Source organism: Hyperolius riggenbachi, chromosome 1 (assembly GCF_040937935.1).
Source record: "Hyperolius riggenbachi isolate aHypRig1 chromosome 1, aHypRig1.pri, whole genome shotgun sequence".
NCBI classification, from domain to species: Eukaryota; Metazoa; Chordata; class Amphibia; order Anura; family Hyperoliidae; genus Hyperolius; species Hyperolius riggenbachi.
Genome location: NC_090646.1, coordinates 301,974,960 through 301,994,069, shown reverse-complemented (window position 1 = coordinate 301,994,069; position 19,110 = coordinate 301,974,960). Strand labels below are relative to the sequence as shown.

The window sequence follows — 19,110 nt, the reverse complement described above, 5'->3', positions numbered from 1 at the left end:
GGGGGTGTGTGATCCCCTGCCCTCTGGTGATAGCGTTTCCCTCACACAGTGTGTGTTGAGCACTAGGGTGTACTGTTATGAGGCAATACTCGCTATGAGGAGACCCGCTTGTCCATATTTATTTTTCAGGTCTGAATCAGATGTGTTTGGATCAGTGGCGCAACTAATTTGATTGGATTATTTCACTGGGATTGTCTCTGTGTTTAGTCAGCAGCCAGCATAGAAATATCGTGAGGACTGAGCGCAACATCACGGTGAAATTGAATTAATCACATAAATCTTTTCCTGAACAGATGTGATGTTTATTCCTTTATACTCTGTATATATACTGAGCTGTTTAAAAAGGAATATCATATTATCTGTAAAATAAGCTTAAGTACAGCAATCAGACAGATAATTTAGGATGCATACTAACTCAAGTGTAGCTCATCTAGACAGAATGTAGATGCATCCCGCTGCTAAAATATATTGCAGGAAAGAGAGGAATTTTTTTTTTTTTTTTTAAACTTAATATATTTGGTGATACTGCACCAATAAATCCCTGATTCCTGCAAACTTAGAAGAAAAAAACCAACATTATATGCAGCTAACCCAGTAACCAGCTCACTCCACACAATGAATGCACCATGTAGTTAACATTCATTCAGGTAACTATGCAACAATTACTTATGCAAAACACATTGAGCTGCACAAAAAACAATCAGTCACATGTGAACTAATGCTTTTCTGAACTACCATACTTAAACTGGTAACAAACATATTGCTCCATTTAAGTAATCAAATCACAAAGTAGTCTAACATGCTTTTTCTGATCTATTAATTAAACTTAAAGAGAATCTGTAACGTTAAAACGTCCCCTGGGGGGTACTCACCTCGGATGGGGGAAGCCTCAGGATCCTAATGAGGCTTCCCACGCCGTCTGCCGTCCCTCGGGGGTCTCGCTGTAGCCCTCCGTACAGCGGTGACGTAATATTTACCTTTGCAGGCTCCTGCGCAGGCGCTCTGGCTGCTTTCGCTCCGAAGGAGGCGGAAATACCCGATCTCAGTCGGGTCCGCTCTACTGCGCAGGCGCAAGTCTCCGGCACCTGCGCAGTAGAGCGGACCCGACTGAGATCGGGTATTTCCGCCTCCTTCGGAGCGAAAGCAGCCACAGCGCCCCCGCTGGAGCCTGCAAAGGTAAATATTGAATTGAACAGTCGGCACAGTCGTCGGCTGTTCGGAGGGCTGCAGCGAGACCTCCGTGGGACAGAGGACGGCGTGGGAAGCCTCATTAGGATCCTGAGGCTTCCCCCACCCGAGGTGAGTACCCCCCAGGGGATCTTTTTGTCGTTACAGAGTCTCTTTAAGATCAGTGCAGTTATCCATGTTTAACTGGTTTTAAACAACAATGTGCCACCACAAAAAGACAGCTTCAGCAAATATCCTTGATATAGCCACTGTCATTCATATGCTGACTAAATACACCTGAGCAGCATAATCAAACCTCAGACCAGTGCGGCGACCAGTCAAACCGTGATCAGACGCGGCTCCCCGCAAGATCTCCGCCGGCTTACCTGATCCTTAAGTTTTCGTGCGTCCATCCTCGGCAAAGGCCAAACGCTAAGTGCCACGAGGAACGCACACAACGCTGTTTTGCAGCCGCGCAAATGCGGAAGTGACGTCACTCGTCGGCGGAAGTACCGCTAGACTGGAGGCAAAGCCATCCTTCCTCCGTGCAGAGCCTACATTCCCCCACCACTGCATCCAGGACCTCCGTCAGGGCTGCACCGCGCTGTCCTCCCTCTAGCACGCACAGCCGCTCAGGTGGCTGCTAGAGAGGAAAACCTGTTTGAGCAGGTAAGGAGCTTTCTGCTGAAACAATGTTCCAACCCTCCAGGGTAGTGAAGCAGGCTCCCTCAGGGAACTATTACCAGCCTCAGCACTACCAGGCTGCTGACCAGCTAGCTCCCCTTACAGAGCTCATGTTCCCAGGGAAGGAAACACACAACTGAGGTGTGGATACCTGGGAACAGATTTATAGAGCTCACGCTGGGTGTTTCCTGTTTCCGGGGGGCGGAGCCCAAGTCTCCATGTCACTGTCCTGGAGGGTTGGATGAAAAATATACATAAACAAAATAAACAAGAGGACACGCATACAAAGTATGAAATGCAGGTAAAAACTGTATTCTTATCTCAAAAATAGATGCAGAAAGGTAACCATATACTGGCCCTTGAACATCAGTGCCAAATGTGTAATGTAAAACATACATGCAGTATATACAAATGCATAAGAAAGATCTGAGCCATAGCTCAGTGAGTTTAACTGAACAGAAATTCACCAGAATATAGCATATACAACAGCAAAGCAAGTGCAATATAAAATAGCATCAAAATGCATACAGTATGCAATGGGGCTTTCAGTGCTCAAATTATGCAATGCTTAATGGGAATGAACTGTTCAGTGTCCATTAATGGAGGGAAAAGCCTCCTAAAAAAGTCTATAAAAGCAACTAATTTGCAAAAAGTCCCATATGGCAGACAACCGAAGTGGGAAGGAGATGCTGTCACCCCTTAATTATCCAGATGTCGGCAGTTTGAGAATAAACCTCTTTATCAATAGGTCTTCAAGCAGTAAGGCAACTGTAACAGCAGAGGAGGGAGGCAGCGTCCTGTCCAAATGAGCAGCGTCCTGATTTTAAATATGCAGCTGGAAGAAGCAGGAGGGAGGGACTGAGCATCACACCAGGGCCAGCCCTGGTGACGTGATGACATCACGCGGCATATGCCGCTGAGTCATCAGGTCACATGCATAGCCCAAACGTCTCCATAGCGGTGGTGGGTGGGGCAGGCATGCAAATGCAGCCACAGCACACACACCACCACTCACTGTAGTCATGGGTGACGGAGGGGTGGCACAGAGAAAGTGAGTACTATTGCAACCCTGTCCAATCTGGAGGATTTTGCCAATGCCTCCCTTAACACCTTGTCCTGGTACCCCTCAGTGCTAGATGAAATTGTCAGGATATGGACAAATTGGCTATAGGGCAAAGCTGCCTTAAGTCGTTGAGGGTGGTAACTGTCCTCAGCCAGATTGGTGAACTTATCTGTGTGCTTCTTATATGCGCTAGTCTGTTAGAGGCCATCTTTCAGGGTCACCAGAACATCTAGGAAATTTAATCTCGGTTGGACTATACTCGAGTGTAAATTTGATTGTCGGTAAGGCTTGGTCCAGGTCCTGCTTGAACGATAGTTTTTCCTCTGTCCCTTGCCAAATAAAGATGTTATTAATATACCTTAAAAATAGCAAGCCCTGTGTCATACAAGATGGAGGTGTATACACAAATTGTCTCTCAAAATAGTCTATGTACAAATTTGCATATCCTGGGGCCATATTACTACCCATGTCTGTGCCTTGGCACTGTTGGAAGTAGACTCCCTCAAATGCAAAATAATTTCTAGTAAGCACGATTTCAAGAGCGTCAAGCAGAAACTTAGAAATAGAGGTAGGAAGAGACTTTGAGGATAGTACTCCCTTGATCACCCGCATACCCGAGTCATGAAGAATTGAAGTATATGGACTGGTAAAGTGTCAATTTCAAGTTTTATAGATGGCAGGGGGTCTGCCCTCAGTCTACGTTAGACAACATGATCCTGAAGTTGCTGAAATACTTCCCATCTGTAGTTAGTACTATTCATCAGTACCATAGCACCACCGTTATTCTCAGGCTTGATTACCAGCTCGGTATTGGCCCATAGGGCATCAAGTGCCCGTCGCTCCTCAAACGTCATGTTATTTCTGAGCTAGTAATCAGGCTCTGACCGTGGCAGTGCAGCCACATCCCTTTCAACCAAGTTAATAAAGGTCTCTACTGATGGAGATTCTGTAGGTGGGGACCACTTATTTTTCGATGTGCACATCTCCGTGTCAATCTCAGGTGGAAAAATAGGCTGGGAACTTGGGGATGTGGTTTGTGGTCTATTAGTGAAAGTTGCTTTAGTGCGTAAGGTCCTGAAAAATCGAAAAAGATCTATATGAAGTTCTGAGGCTGAACCAGAGTGACTAGGAACAAACCCAAAGCCTTTGGACAATACCTTTATTTTCTAGTTCAGTTAAGGGTCTGGAGGATAGGTTAACAGCTAGATCGTGCGTTGGGCTTGGCTCCTGATAACTCTTATGTCCGCGGTTGCGTCCCTTGACCCTTTGCATCCTCTTCCTCGACTTCCTTCCCCGCCCTAAAAAAGCAGGGGAAGAGCCTTCACCAGAGCTAGCGTCAGAGGGCGTGTCAGCACTAGATTCCAGTTAGGGCTCATAGCCTAACACCGTGAAGGACGTTTAGCATTTGTCAGAGAACACCAAGATTGACAAATTTGCCACTGGTGCCCTGTGCTTTTCACAAATGAAAGCAGGTTCACACTGAGCACATGTGACCAAGTCTGGACACGCCATGGAGGACGTTCTGCTTCCTACAACATCCTCAAGCATGACCGGTTTGGCAGTGGGTCAGTAATGGTGTGGGGTGGTATTTTTTTGGGGGGCCACACAGCCCTCCATGTGCTTGCCAGAGGTAGCCTGACTGCCATTAGTCACCGAGATGAGATCCTCAGACCATATGCTGGTGCGGTTGGCCCTGGGTTACTCCTAATACAAGACAATGTGGCTGGAGTGTGTCAGCAGTTCCTGCTAGACAAAGGTATTGCTATGGACGAGCCCGTCCGTTCACCAGGCCTAAATCCAATTGAGCACATCTGAGACATCATGTGTCCAGGTCTGGGAGGAGACCCCTCAGACCATCTGCAAACTGATAAGGAGCATTCCTAGGGGTTGTTGGGAGGTCATACAGGCACGTGGAGGCCACACACACTACTGAGCCTCATTTTGTCTGGTTTTAAGGACATGCATCAAAGTTGGGTCAGCCTGTTTTTTCCACTTTAATTTTGAATGCGACTCCACATCTAGACCTCCATGGGTTGATAAATTTGATTTCCATTGAAAATGTTTGTGTGATTTCGTTGTCAGCACATTCAACTATGTAAAGAATGAATTCTAATCAGAATATTTCATTCATTGAGAGCTATGATGTCTTTTTTTTGTGTTCCCTTTATTTTTTTGAGCAGTGTGTGTCTCTATCTATCTATCTATCTATCTATCTATCTATCTATCTATCTATCTATCTATCTATCTATCTATCTAATCACCCAGTGAAACCCTTGCGTATATGGATGTTAACCACTTTGCATTCCTGTGTTTTTTCCCTTAAAACACAGGTTTCAAACACAAGGCCGGCAGGCTGAAGGCGGCCCTCCATGTCATTTTATGTGGCCCTCTAGAGCTTCAAATGTGTGTCGTTGTAAACCGTAAAAGAACGACCGCACACCTATGACAGTGTTTATTTGAAACTTTGTCAGTTTGAGGTGGGGTGCAGCAACAAACCACGGGACCCCCTTCCCCCCTAAGTGAAATTAGTATGGGCATCCTCTTGATGTGGCTGGCAAACCCCCGCCACCTCAACTTATCAAAAAGAGCATGGGTAATGAAGTCTTGCATCTTGCCTTGGGCCACATTGGGAGCGGGAGAGGAAGGTCTCCTATGTTCGGTATAGTTTTGCCACCTCATTTGAGACTGTTCAATTAATGTTAAATCTTAATGAACAATTTGGCCCGTGACTTAGACTAGGTTTTAGATTTTGGCCCCTCACGTGATTGTTTGCCGCCCCTGCACTAGGGCCTTTCTGAAAATATGTTATACAGAGTGGGCCATTTATATGGATACACCTTAATAAAATGGGAATGGTTGTTGATATTAACTTCCTGTTTTTGGCACATTAGTATATTTGAGGGTGAAAACTTTTCAAGATGGGTGGTGACCATGGTGGCAATTTTGAAGTTGGCCATTTTGAATCCAACTTTTTTCAATAGGAAGAGGGTCATGTGACACATCAAACTTATTGGGAATTTCACAAGAAAAACAATGGTGTGCTTGGTTTTAACATAACTTTACTCTTTCATGAGTTATTTACAAGTTTCTAACCACTTATAAAATGTGTTCAATGTGCTGCCCATAGTGTTGATTGTCAAATCAACTCTCTTCTCCCACTCTTCACACACTGATAGCAACGCCGCAGGAGAAATGCTACCACAGGCTTCCAGTATCCGTAGTTTCAGGTGCTGCACATCTCGTATCTTCACAGCATAGACAATTGCCTTCAGATGACCCAAAAGTTAAGTCTAAGGGGGTCAGATCGGGAGACCTTGGGGGCCATTCAACTGGCCCATGACGACCAATCCACTTTCCAGGAAACTGTTCATCTAGGAATGCTCGGACCAGACACCCATAATTTGGTGGTGCACCATCTTGCTGGAAAAACCACAGGGAACATGCCAGCTTCAGTGCATAAAGAGGGAAAGAGGGTCGATCAGTGGTAGATTAGGAGCGTGGCGGTAGCAGCATTTTATTTCGGGATGAGTGATGTGCAGTGTTGGCAGTGGCGCTTACTTACCTGTCCTACGGCACACTTCTTGTGTCTTTTTTTTTTTTTTCCCCACTTTTGGCAGCTATGGAATAAAGTCCCGATAGGTATCTGTGATGCCTCTGTCCCTTGTGTCCCTGTGTCCACCTCTCCTGTCTTGTGTCCCCCTGTGTTTTTTCTCTGTCCCCATCCCGTCTCCTCCTTCCACCTGAGTCTCTTATGTCCCCTTTGATCGTTCCTCTCTTCTGTGTCCCTGTGTCGCAGTGTCCTGATACTCACCAATCACCTGAAGATGAAGAGGATTCTCACGACGAGCTTGAAAATTCAAGCATTCGTCTCCAACTCCAGTTATTGGCTAAATGATGCAGCCTTGGTCCCACCTCCAGGGCCATTGAGTCCTGTCAGAATAGCAGGCAATGGCGGTGATTGGATGGGCATGCTTTCACTAACCCGTCTGATTTGGCCACACCATGCTGGCTCACGCTGAAGCAAGTCCTGTGGAGCCAGAGACAAATGCCTGAATCTGCAGTTCGTCATGGGACTCCTCTTCATCTTCAGCTGATTGGTGAGTATGAGTATTGGTGAGTGCACCGCGACACGGGGATACAGAAGGGGGGAACTGACAGGAGTAAAAGGGGACATAAGAGACACAGGAGAAAGGAGGAAACTGACAGGCGACATGGGGCAGAGGAGGATATGGAGGGCAAAGGACAGAAAAGACATGGGGACAGAGGAGACACGGGGACAGATAAGGAGACAGGATAGCATGGGGCAAAGGAGGACGCAAGGGAGAGGGATTGAGGGGAGAAGATCCACAAGACGCCCCTCCACCATGGTTGCAACAGGTTTAGGTTTGGATTTTTTTCCCTGGATTTTGTCCTCTAAACCTAGGTGTGTCCTATGGTCTGGAGAGTTTTATGGTCCAAAAAATATGGTAAATACTATAGATAATCCAGATTTAATTCTTAGATTTCAATGTTAGATTTAATTATTTTATAACCCTGACATCCTCCAAATATATAATGTTATGAGTAAGTCAGTGATGATATGTAAATATCTTTTAACAATGACTAGTAGCTCTATAACAAAGTGCATAGGAAGATATGCCCTCTGCAAGGTGGCGAAGGGGTTGATGTGGAATTGCAGCAAAGTGGATGGTACATTTTTACTGCTCAACTCTATTGAGCATGGATTTACTGTTATCGAATAAACTTCTTGTTGCCTGATGGATAAACTTCACTGGTTTGAGATTTTAAGAATGTTTACTTGTACATACTTTATTTTGTATTTTTTTTTTAGTTTATAGAAAGATGATAAAGTCCAATGTTGGAGATTCATTTTATATTCGTACACATTTTGAGTATGAAGCGGATGGTAGAACTGGTCTAAACTTTACAAGGGGGGAGATATTCCATGTTCTGGACACAATGCACCGAGGAAAGTTTGGGAGCTGGCTTGCTGTTCGTGTTGGACAAGATTTGAAGGAGATGGATAAGGGGGTTATTCCAAATAGAGCTAGGTAAGCTTAATTGTGGATTTTAGGTTTACTTCTTAGCTTGAAGCTTAGAGCTTAATATTATTTACAGTCTGTTCTATAAAGTGCATTTGCTGCTCTAGCTACAAATTAATACTCATACAATCATCTCTATAGGGCTGAGCAGTATGCAAGTTTAGAAAATGTCCTTAAACCACCACCATCTTCAGGAGCACGAGCAGAGTTCTGGAAGTTTCGAGGTTTGAGAGGTGCTAAGAAGATTTTGAAAAAAAGTAGAGAGGATCTGTCTGCTATAACAAACAAGGCCAAATATCCTCCATATGAGAGAGTGGTGCTCAGAGAAGGTGACTTGATTTGTCTGTTTTCATTTTTACAATGTTTAAAGAGAGTCTGAAGCCTTATAAATTACCTGTTTTTATTTTAGAATGCTCTTTAGCCTTAAGAGCAAAGATGATTCGCCACATCCCAGCGGCCGTACGAGGGCTTTATCCCCCCCCCCCAAATACCGGGGCAAAATACTACGACTTTCAAAGACGCAGATTTTGCTGCCCGGTGGAGGCAGAGCTTTGTGCTGTAGCTGTGCCTCCAGTCCATTCAATCACCGCCAATGGACGCCTCTCCCAGTCTTCTTTCAAAGAGAGGGGCGGGGAGAGGCGGCGACTGGCCGTGATTGAATGGACTGGAGGCAGAGCTACAGCACAAAGCTCTGCCTCCTCCAGGAAGTACCAGAGGATTTAGCAACAAGGATTTTTTTGGGGGGAGGAGGGGGATAAAGCCCTAGTATGGCCATGGGGATGCGGCGAATCATCTTTGTTCTTGAGGCTAAAGAGCATTTTGAAATAAAAAACTGTAATTTATAAGGCTTCAGACTCTCTTTAAAGGGACTCCGAGCAGTGCAGAAACTATGGAAAGATGCATATCATTTTAAAGCTCTCTTTCTCCTCTTTCCAATGATATATAAATCGCCGCCCTACGCCTTTTAGTTTTCGCTATTTTCCGCGATTGAAATTGCAGCGGCTGCGATTTCGGTCGCGAAAATAGAGAAAACTAGAAGGCGTAGGACGACGATTTAGGGGTCGTCAGAAAGAGGAGAAAGAGAGCTTTAAAATGATATCCATCTTTCCATAGTTACATTGTATTACACAGGGCGACTTTTTCTGCTGAATGGAGCTGCTGACTTTGAGAAAAAGTTGCCCTGTGTAATACAATGTAACTATGGAAAGATGGATATCATTTTAAAGCTCTCTTTCTCCTCTTTCTGACGACCCCTAAATCGTCGCCCTACGCCTTTTAGTTTTCTCTATTTTTGTGATCGAAATTGCGTCCGCGGCAATTTCAATCGCGAAAATCGTGAAAATTAAGGGCGTAGGGTGGCAATTTATATATCATTGGAAAGAGGAGAAAGAGAGCTTTAAGATGATATTCATCTTTCTATAGTTTTTGCACTGCTCGGAGTCCCTTTAAACATTTTTACCATGATAAATATATAAGATGCTTAAAATAAATGTAGTGTTACTCCTGCTTCACATGCATTACATACTTAAAATCGCACCATTGCAAAATAATGGTGCGATTCCAATATTAAATTGTTACGGCGTAAAAAGTACCTTTTGCAAAAGTGTATAAAACCTATATGAATGTTTATTATTTGTGTTCTTTTCTGAAAGGATACCTGAATTGAAAAGGTGTGGACCGGTAAAGTGCATGACTTGGCACCTCCTTAATCATGCTCCTGGTGCATTCTGCACATGCGCGGAATCTTAACATATTGCCCATGCGCAGAATGCTCCTGGCCATGGAGGGCACAAATAAAGAGGCTCGCCACTAGGCTACAGCGCATGTGCTGTAGTGTGCGACTTGCAGTAGTTGTCAGGCTTTTTACTGGGCTGCACAGCAGATCAAGGAACAGGACCTGGAGGGCAGTGAAAGACCTACAAGACTATGGGGGGGGGGGGGGGGGGGGGCGTAAGAAGCCCCAGGGAAGTGAAAGGGAGCAAAAGAGAGTTTACCCTTTGCACACTCACATGCAAATATTCAAACTAATGTTTTCACAGGAATCAATTATTCAGGCACCACTGCTATCCCTACGGCTAAGTTAAAAGTCGGGGTCTTGGCTGCAAAAGAATGCATTCCCTTGCATAGTCGCCTACACTGCGCAGAAGTACCCAGGTATTCGTAGGTGTCCTAACTCTGGCCCTGTAACCTGCATAGTGCAGACATGCAAACATTAATTGCATCAAAACTATCTAGAAGCTGGAACCCACTAGAGCGATTTTGTGAGCGTTTAGGGAGCGATTCAAACCGATAGCGATTTCCCTAAATGCTCAGCCAATGTTAATGAATGGGCCAATTTCCACTGGAGCGATTGCGATTACCAATATCGCAAATGCAGGACATGCAGTATTTTTAGCAATTAGCAGTTAGCGTTTCTGCAATGTAAAGTATATAAATGCTGGCATAATCGCTTGTCAAAACCTACACAGCGATTTTGCTAGCATTTACATTACTGTACACTGTAAAATAGATTAATTGAAAGGACCAATCAGAATTAAAAACGCTAATCGCTACACAATCGCTGGCAAAAAGCTGACACTTAAAAACAGCTCATACAAAACGATAGCGATTGCAATAGCTATTTGTAGTGGGTTCCAGGCCTAAGGCCAGAAACCCACTAGGAGCAATTTCTAATCGCTAGTGATTTGAAAAAGGTCTTGCTAATGCAATGCTATGGGGGATTTTTATAAAATCAAATCGCTCAAGTGGGATCACACCCATAGCATTACATTATCAAGAGTTTTCAAATAGCAAAGTGCTCAGAATATCGCACCTAGTGGGTTTCTGGCCTAAAAGATTAGGGGCACGTATCCTGACGTCCTCTCCTGGGACAGATCGTGCATCAGACTAAACTCACAAAAGAGCTAACGAAATATATTCATGTCCATTATACACACACCAGCATAAGCAGCTCCCTAATAATTTATTTAAATGTCCTAACTTGAGGCGCTGTGCGTGGATGTGGGTTTTTTTCCCCCCAACTCTGGTATCCTTTAACAGGATTTGCTTTTATTAGCAACAGGCTCTAGCTTTGGAATGCTCCTGTTGCCTGGTACACTGTTCCCAAGGGAGGCTAAATTACTTGATTAACATACTTATTTGTTCTCCCTCCTTTTTAAACATCAAGGAACCAGGGTGTCACACTAAATAGCAAAAATGTATAAATAAACTTTATTGAACAATATTCAAGACAGGAAACCTAAAAAAAAACAGGGAAATTGGAAAGGGAAGGGCGATGGGCTGATAAAATATGCAGGGTGATTGTACTGGATTAGTAGGGCTCAGCAAAGCAATACAATGATAAAACAATGAGGACACATTCAATATAAACAATAATGTGAACAAACAGCTGTATACCTATTTGTAGTTGACCTATGCAAAAATGCAAATCATATGTATGACCAACAGCTATGAACTTATTTGTAATTTTTCCCCCAAAAAATATGTATTTCATGTAGAGACTTTAATGGTTTTGAAACACAGGAAAATATTTTGCTGTGGTGCGCTTTAATGTAGACTTTTTTTCAGAGTGCCGTTTACACATTGGATATATCTAAAAAAAAAACAAAATGGACAACGTTTGGGTCACCCCTCTCAAGTATCTTTAACAACTTAGATGTAGATGCCAGACCGGGTGAGGCTCTGCAGCCAGCATTATACCAGACCGCATGGTCCATGGTGTGGGTGGGGATCTGGAAGAGAGTGGTGTCATAGCCCCCCCCAGAGCCCTTGTCTAACCAATGGACAAGGGTCTCCTCCCCACCTCTGGTGCCCGTGAGGTGAGTGGGGGTAACTATACCACAGCTGTGGGTGTAGGCCCTCACCTGGGTGGTGTACCTATGAATCAGCCACCAGGAAACTTGGGTGCAGGATAAAGCGTATATAAGGCTTACTCTGCTCCTGCACAAGACCCGGCGGCCTTACTTGCTATTCCCCCTCCAGGTCAATGTGGTTTGTAGAGAAAGATGTAATTCGGGTTCCAGATATCGCTGGCGGTCGAATTACAATGTTCTAAAAGTAACTTAAGCTCCTTCTGACGCTGCAGAAGTTACTCAACTCACTGTGCTCTGCTATAGCTGAAATTTTATTACGGCCTATGGTGGCGCTTGCTGCGCCCAAACCTCCTGCACTGTTTTAACAGCGCTCACCTGGGGGTCCCCTTTAACAAGGCCTACCCACATGTATAGCACTCACCCACGCTGGCATTTAGAACATTCATAGCACCTTGCCATGACGTCATAGCAGGGTGACGCAAATGCTCTAGGTCCCAATGGTGGGTGCGATACGTGTGGGCAAGGAGAGAGGACAGCAGTAACCAGTGGCAGTGTCAGGGATTGGGGCTAACCTCAAAGCATCTATAAAAGTCCCACCAGGGTTCCCTATTGGTCCTTTAACAGACCAAAGGGAAACTGGAGGATTCCTATTGGTCTGGAAAAGGACAAATGGGCATCTCAGGCGGGACTTTTAAAGCTGCTTTGAGCCTTAGCCATACCTAGTATAGCCAGGGCCGGATTTGTGGGCAGGCCGCAAAGGCCAGTGCCTAGAGCACTGGAACACTTGAGGCGCTGTTTAGGCTTGCCAGGTAGCCTCTCCCCTCATTGCCTTTCTGCCTGTGTGCCCACCTTCACATAATAATAACCTGCAAAGTCCTTGCTGCCCCATCCGCTCATTGCACAGAGTGGGGCTCCCTCTGCAGTGCCGTCCCTATATTCCCACTAGCTGCGCTGGCCGCCCGCATACCACAGACCTTTAGATTAGCGGCAGCCAGCAGCGGGGATGAGAGGAGAGCGATTTGTGGTGACAATTCCTGTGTTTTCAAGTTATGGCATATCACTGCAAATCGCTCTCTACGAGCGGGTAGACCCATTGTATCTGCAGTTAATGGCCCTTGTGAAGCAGTAGGACGATTCCTCGATAAGAAATTAAACCCGTTAGTTGAGGAATTAAGCTCATATGTAAGAGAGACAATGCATGTTTTGAACAAAATTGAAGACTTCAGAGTGAGGAGGGGTACCACCTTGCCAGTATTGACGTGGAGTCATTATATACATCCATCCCTCACACAGTTGAATTAAAAGCAGTAGAAGAGGCTCTGGATGCAAAATATCCTTTACATGTAGAGCATAACCTATATTTGATTGAGTTGTTGAAATTTGTGCTTAAAAACTATTTTTTTGAAAAATGGTAAATGCTACCTACAGGTACGAGGAACCAGCATGGGTGCGGCTTGCGCTCCCATGTACGCATGCCTACATTTAGGCACGTGGAAAGAACAGGAGGTCTACGTACAGGAGTTGTTCCGGTCGGGAGTGGCCCTATGGCTGAGGTACGTGGATGATGTCCTCGTTGTGTGGAGGAAATCTAAAGAGGAGTTTTTACAATTTGTCGATGTGTTAAACCAAAATGATCGGAACATCAGACTGACATCAGTAATTGGTGCAGAAAAGATTACGTTCCTGGATTTGGAGATACGCATTGACAAAGGTGTCCTCAGTACAAAAACTTTCAGAAAACCCACAGCTGGGAATACACTCCTCCATGCAGCGAGCCATCATCCTCGGCCCTTGGTCAGGGGCATCCCAACCGGACAATTCCTACGAGTCCGACGGAACTGCTCGGAAACTATAGAGTTCCGTAATGAGTCTCGACGGATGTATACCCGGTTCATAGAACGTGGTTATACGCATTGCGCGCTTCGAAATAGTTTGCGTAACGCTGGCGAAAGAGAACGTGATACCCTGCTGGTCCCTCAGGAAAAGATTGTCAGGGAGGGTGGCAGAAACAATGTTACAAGAATTATTACGAGATATGGATCACACTGGGAAGAGGTAAATAAAATCTTGATGGCTCATTGGCCTGTACTATGTTTGGATCCATTGATAGAAAAAATTGTTGGTCCTAGACCTCAGGTTACGGCTCGTAGAGCGAAGAACCTCAGAGATGAATTGGTACACACTATCCTGCCCCCAAGATCGAGTAGTAACTGGTTGGAGAGGAGACCTCCACCCAAAGGGATGTTCAGGTGTGGTCGTTGCACTATGTGCCCATTTGTCGACAGAACAAATAGATTTGAATCACAAGATGGAAAGAAACATTTCTCTATTCAGATGTTCTGCAATTGTGAATCTCAGGGAATTATTTATCAAATTACCTGTCCATGTAGAAAAATGTATATAGGCAGGTCTACTCGTCCCTTTAAAACTAGATTGGGGGAACATATATCCAATATCACAAGTGGGAAGCCGGTGTCACCTCTTGCACAACACTTTCAGAAATTCCATGCAGGGCAGGTGCTGGGCCTGAGAGCCAAAGTTATACAGGTAGTCAAACCTAATATCCGTGGAGAGAGTTTTGAGAAAATACTCCTCCAACGTGAGGCTGCTTGGGTGTATAACCTTGGCTCAAGGGCTCCTGATGGCCTAAACGTGGATTTTTCATTGAAAAGTTATTTGTAAATATTGATTATTGCTTCCTCCCCCCTTCCCCCCCCCCCCAACCTGTAAGGAACCGTAGATTAGAATAGTCACAGTGTGTGTCTATGTGGGATATTATTTAGCGCAATTAGCTGTTCTGCCACTAGATGGCAACCCCTCCATACAAATTAGTATTTGCATGGCTGGCCTAGAATTGGGAGGAGCGGCAGCAATGTATAAGAGGGGCAACGCAATGCACCTCTGGGAGATCACTTCCGCCCTGAGGAAGCTTGGGATTGGTTCAGGCGAAACATTCAGGCGTGTCCTCACCGGCACCACGTGGAACGCCATACACGCTGCTGCATACAGCATCTCGCTGCCGATAGAGGCTCATGGCGGCTTAGACATAGCGCTGTGAAGCGCGGACTCCGAGCAACAGCAACTTGGGACTTTTTGGTAGATGTGGCTACATCTGGCATCCTTGGAAGACCTGCAGTAAAGCGGTTGGCTGAGAAACAGCATCTTTGTGAATGCTCTTATATCATACGCATCCATCCTTGTCATATGCAACTTGAACGTGACTGTGCATGTTGAAGGCAAAGTGTTTATTACCACCTCCTCTATCAAGAGCAACTGCGAATGTGTTGCCTTGTTGGGAGCGACAGTGTGACCTCAACACTTCCTTGCCTCACAGCATTTGGTGCTTGCACTATCGTGAGGAATGCGTACCGCTTAGACTGCAGTGACTGCCTTGTTTTACCCTGCTTTGCTGCAAAAGGACCTGCTGGCTCTGTTTTGTTGCTAGCTCTGCCTTCATCCCATACTGTGCTTGGCATGCTTTATAGGCTGTAGTGGCCTGTCTTCGGGAGAATTAGTTTTGCTGTGGGGCGGTGTGTGTTTGGCATGGAGTGTGGGCCGGCCTTGTATTGTTTTTAAAGTATTGACAGACCTGTCAACTTTTATGGCTGTTTGTTCAGGTATGCACTTTAACTTTTTGATATGAAAATAAAGTGACCACACAGAGTGGCGTTTTTTGGACATACACATTTGTATATCCCTTTCCCCCACCTTACCCAATATTGAATGTGTGTGTGTGTATACAACAGAACATCTACAGATAATTATATTTTATTTATATGTGAATATATGTGAATTCCATGTGTTGCCACATCAGGAGTATTGATAAAAAAAAGTTTAACTTACTGTATTAAGCAATTCTATATATTCAATGTTTGCTGGATGTGAACATTAGGCATGTAAGACAATACTACAACAGAAGTTGAACTATTTTAATAGGTAAACTGTATAGTTGTTCCAGAACAAAATGTTTAGTTTTGTAACTTTATTACAGTTTAATTTTATTATTCTGTAAAATACAGTGCTTTATTCATGGTATTCATCTTTTTATGCAGCAAGTTTCAAACGACCGGTTGTAATATTGGGTCCTATATCAGACATTGCACACATCAAGCTCTGTGCAGAACTGCCTGAGGAGTTTGAGGCTGCAGGTAAGTAGCCAAGTGTTAATACTATTTATGACGATACTGCAAAATGGACCAGTAACTGCTAAAGATTTAAAGAGACACTGAAGCGAAAAAAAAAATATGATATAGTGAATTGGTTGTGTACTATGAATAATTACTAGAAGATTAGCAGCAAAGAAAATATTCTCATACTTTTATTTTCAGGTATATAGTGTTTTTTCTAACATTGCATCATTCTATATTATGTGCAGATTACACAACACTCAGCATTCAAAATGAGTCTTTCAGAGCAGTCTGTGAAGTAATGACCTCTCCTCTAGCAGAGAAAAAGTAAACAGTTCACTTACAGTTGAGATAATAAAAGTCAGATAACAGCCCTCTCCACGACTAAGACTTAGTCGGAGAGTTAATAGCTTGTTTGCATAGCGATAACAACTGGAGTTTCTTAACTCTTCCTGTACTGGAAACAATTAGACTGATGTATCTGATCTTAATGTTTTATTTCTTAGCTGTACTACACATACAAATCATAATATCATAAATTTTTTTTCGCTTCAGTGTCTCTTTAAAGGTGTAAATCTTCTTTTAAAACTTTCTTCACTTTGTGAAATAAAATAAACCAAATGGTTTGCATCAGGGTTTTCCAACCCTGTCCTCAAGAACCACCAACCATGCATATTTTGTTGAAATCCACAAAGGTAGTTAAGGGGGCACTATGGCGAAAAGTTTTAAAATTCAAACTATGTGCAAACATATACAAATAAGAAGTACATTTTTCCAGAGTAAAATGAGCCATAAATGACTTTTCTCCTATGTTGCTGTCACTTACAGTAAGTAGTAGAAATCTGGCAGAAGCGACGGGTTTTGGACTAGTCCATCTCTTCATCGGGGATTCTCAGGGATTTATTTATTTTCAAAAGCACTAAGTGAATGGCAGTTGCTCTGTCCAACTGCCAGAAAACTGTGTAGCGAGCAGGGAAGCTGGCCAGCATCATTGTTTAAATCCTTTTTATGGAATTTCTTTATAAAAAATAAAAGCCTTGCTGAGAATCCCCCCTATGAAGAGATGGACTAGTCCAAAACCTGTCGGTAATGTCAGATTTCTACTACCTACTGTAAGTTACAGCAACATAGGAGAAGAGTAATGTATGGCTCATTTTACTCTGGAAAAAAACATACTACTTATTTGTTTGTTTGCACATATTTTAAATTTTACAACTTTTCACCATAGTGCCCCTTTAATCAGCTCTGCTGAGACACTTCTTACTTCACCTGTGAATGTTTGTGGTTTTCTGTAAAACATGCACTGTTGGTGGTACTTGAGGACAGGGTTAGAAAGCCCTGGTTTACATTATCCATCTAGCTCCCTTGCGGTTTCCTTGGGTGCAGAGCATTGCTAGCGGACTGCAGGAATACAGCAGTGCTTATAAACCATTTAACATGCACACATTGCAACCTCAGTCAGCCAGGTTATGAAAAAATGACTTAACTAAAAAAAATAATAATAATTAGGAACACCTTTAGCATTGTGATATGTTCCACACTACGTATTAAAGAATAAAAATAATGAACCTGAACTAAAGCTTTAACTGTTTGTGCCACACATACATAGTACTCATGTCTGGACTTCTCTTCTGTAAAACTGTCAGGACGTGAGTAGTATCATGTTGGTGCACTCTGCCAGACTCCCGCAAGTTTGCACAAACTTCCTATTTGCACAATCTCAGACTGTCTCCAATGGTACACTGATGGGCACTAGACTGCTTTAGTGGACCCAGCAGGAAACCACATAGGGAACAATTCTCCAATCACAGCATGAAGCGTTGTCATTGGTCAATAGTGTAGGTTTAGTTTACTACAACCTATCTGAAACTTAGCAGTTTTAGAGGGTGCTGTCCACCCGATCACATTGGCAGAATTTTCCTATGAGGTTTTCTGCTGGGTCCCCTAAAGTAGACTAGTGTCCGCTAATTGGTACGAGGGAACATGTGTTCCCAGAGCCAATCTGTACCTGTTGTTTTTTGAATGACCACTGTTACAATCGGTAACAGTGTCCATTCTCCACTAACCACAATCAGACTGATTAGAGCAAGGGAACCAATCCTGATCCAATCTGTACCTGCTTTTTTGTGAATTATCACTGCTACAGCCAGTTACAATGATCATTCTTAGACTGGGAGCACGCTTTCACATCATGATAAACTGCAAAAGTTTTCTGGATGATTTTGTGCATGTAGTACTTCACCCACCATAGACCTCCACCACTTGCTGGTAGTCTAAGATTAGCACAGGTGCGCATTCCTGTATGCGCTCTCATGGGTCCTCATGCACACACTATCATGCACCCATGTTCCTGACGATTCCCAAGGGAACAGGTGTTTCCTGAGCCAATCTGTTTCCCTTGTTTGGTTGTTCCTGAGCCAATCTGTGCCTTTTTTTTGTGTGAAAGATCACTGTTGGGCTCCCTGCACACTGCAAATCCGTTTTCAGATTCCGATTTGCAAATCCGATTTTCCCTGAATACAATCAGCAGAAAAACGGAGGAAAAAACGCAGCATGCAGTAATGATTAAAAATCGGATTTGGATGTAAAAACTATTAAAAATCAGAGTCGCATGCAGTGTGCAGGGAGCCTTCGAGGCAGTAACCGTGAGCATTCTTAGGCTGGGGCCATGCTTGCACTGAGAAAAATGGCAGGGGACAAAAAAATGTTAGGTACTTATCTCATTAGAGGAAAGTCTCTGGATGATCCAGAGGCTTCTCATGTCCTTCTCCACCTTACCACTGCTCACCGGGACACTCTTCTTTGTGGCTATGCTCCCATCCGTATACAAGCATGGTCTTGCTGTGCAAGGCACAAGTATGGTCTATGCCTACATGCACAAGCAGCTTTGTGCTACTGCGCAAACATAGGCCGTACTTGCAACTGCGCAGCCATGCTCAGACATGGATGGAAGTGTAGTCACCAGAACATAATCCACAAGCTAATCAGTGGAGGACGCTAGGGCATGTGCAACCCCGTGGGGTGCAGAAATAATTTCACCCACTGCTGTTTGACTAACAGAGGTACTCAATTCCTCTGAATAGCAACGAGTTGTTAAAATAAAATGCAAACTGCGCAGGGTTGTTGTAATTAATGTGTATATAGCTTTAATAGATAAACCTGTTAAGACATAGAAATCACTTTGCTGAAATCAAGTCAATTGCAATTCAATTGTG

The 19,110-nt window shown here is 44.0% G+C and overlaps 1 protein-coding gene across 5 annotated transcripts in view; it reads left to right on the top strand.

Moving 5' to 3' along the window:
• TJP3 (tight junction protein 3) overlaps window positions 1-19,110 on the top strand; it is a 628,414-nt gene that overhangs the window by 436,728 nt on the left and 172,576 nt on the right. For all 5 annotated transcript variants that reach the window (XM_068233793.1, XM_068233794.1, XM_068233796.1 and 2 more), the window contains 3 exons: window positions 7,746-7,965; window positions 8,098-8,285; window positions 15,821-15,916. In XM_068233793.1, the coding sequence (XP_068089894.1) occupies window positions 7,746-7,965; window positions 8,098-8,285; window positions 15,821-15,916 (504 nt within the window). The remainder of the gene's footprint in view (window positions 1-7,745; window positions 7,966-8,097; window positions 8,286-15,820; window positions 15,917-19,110) is intronic.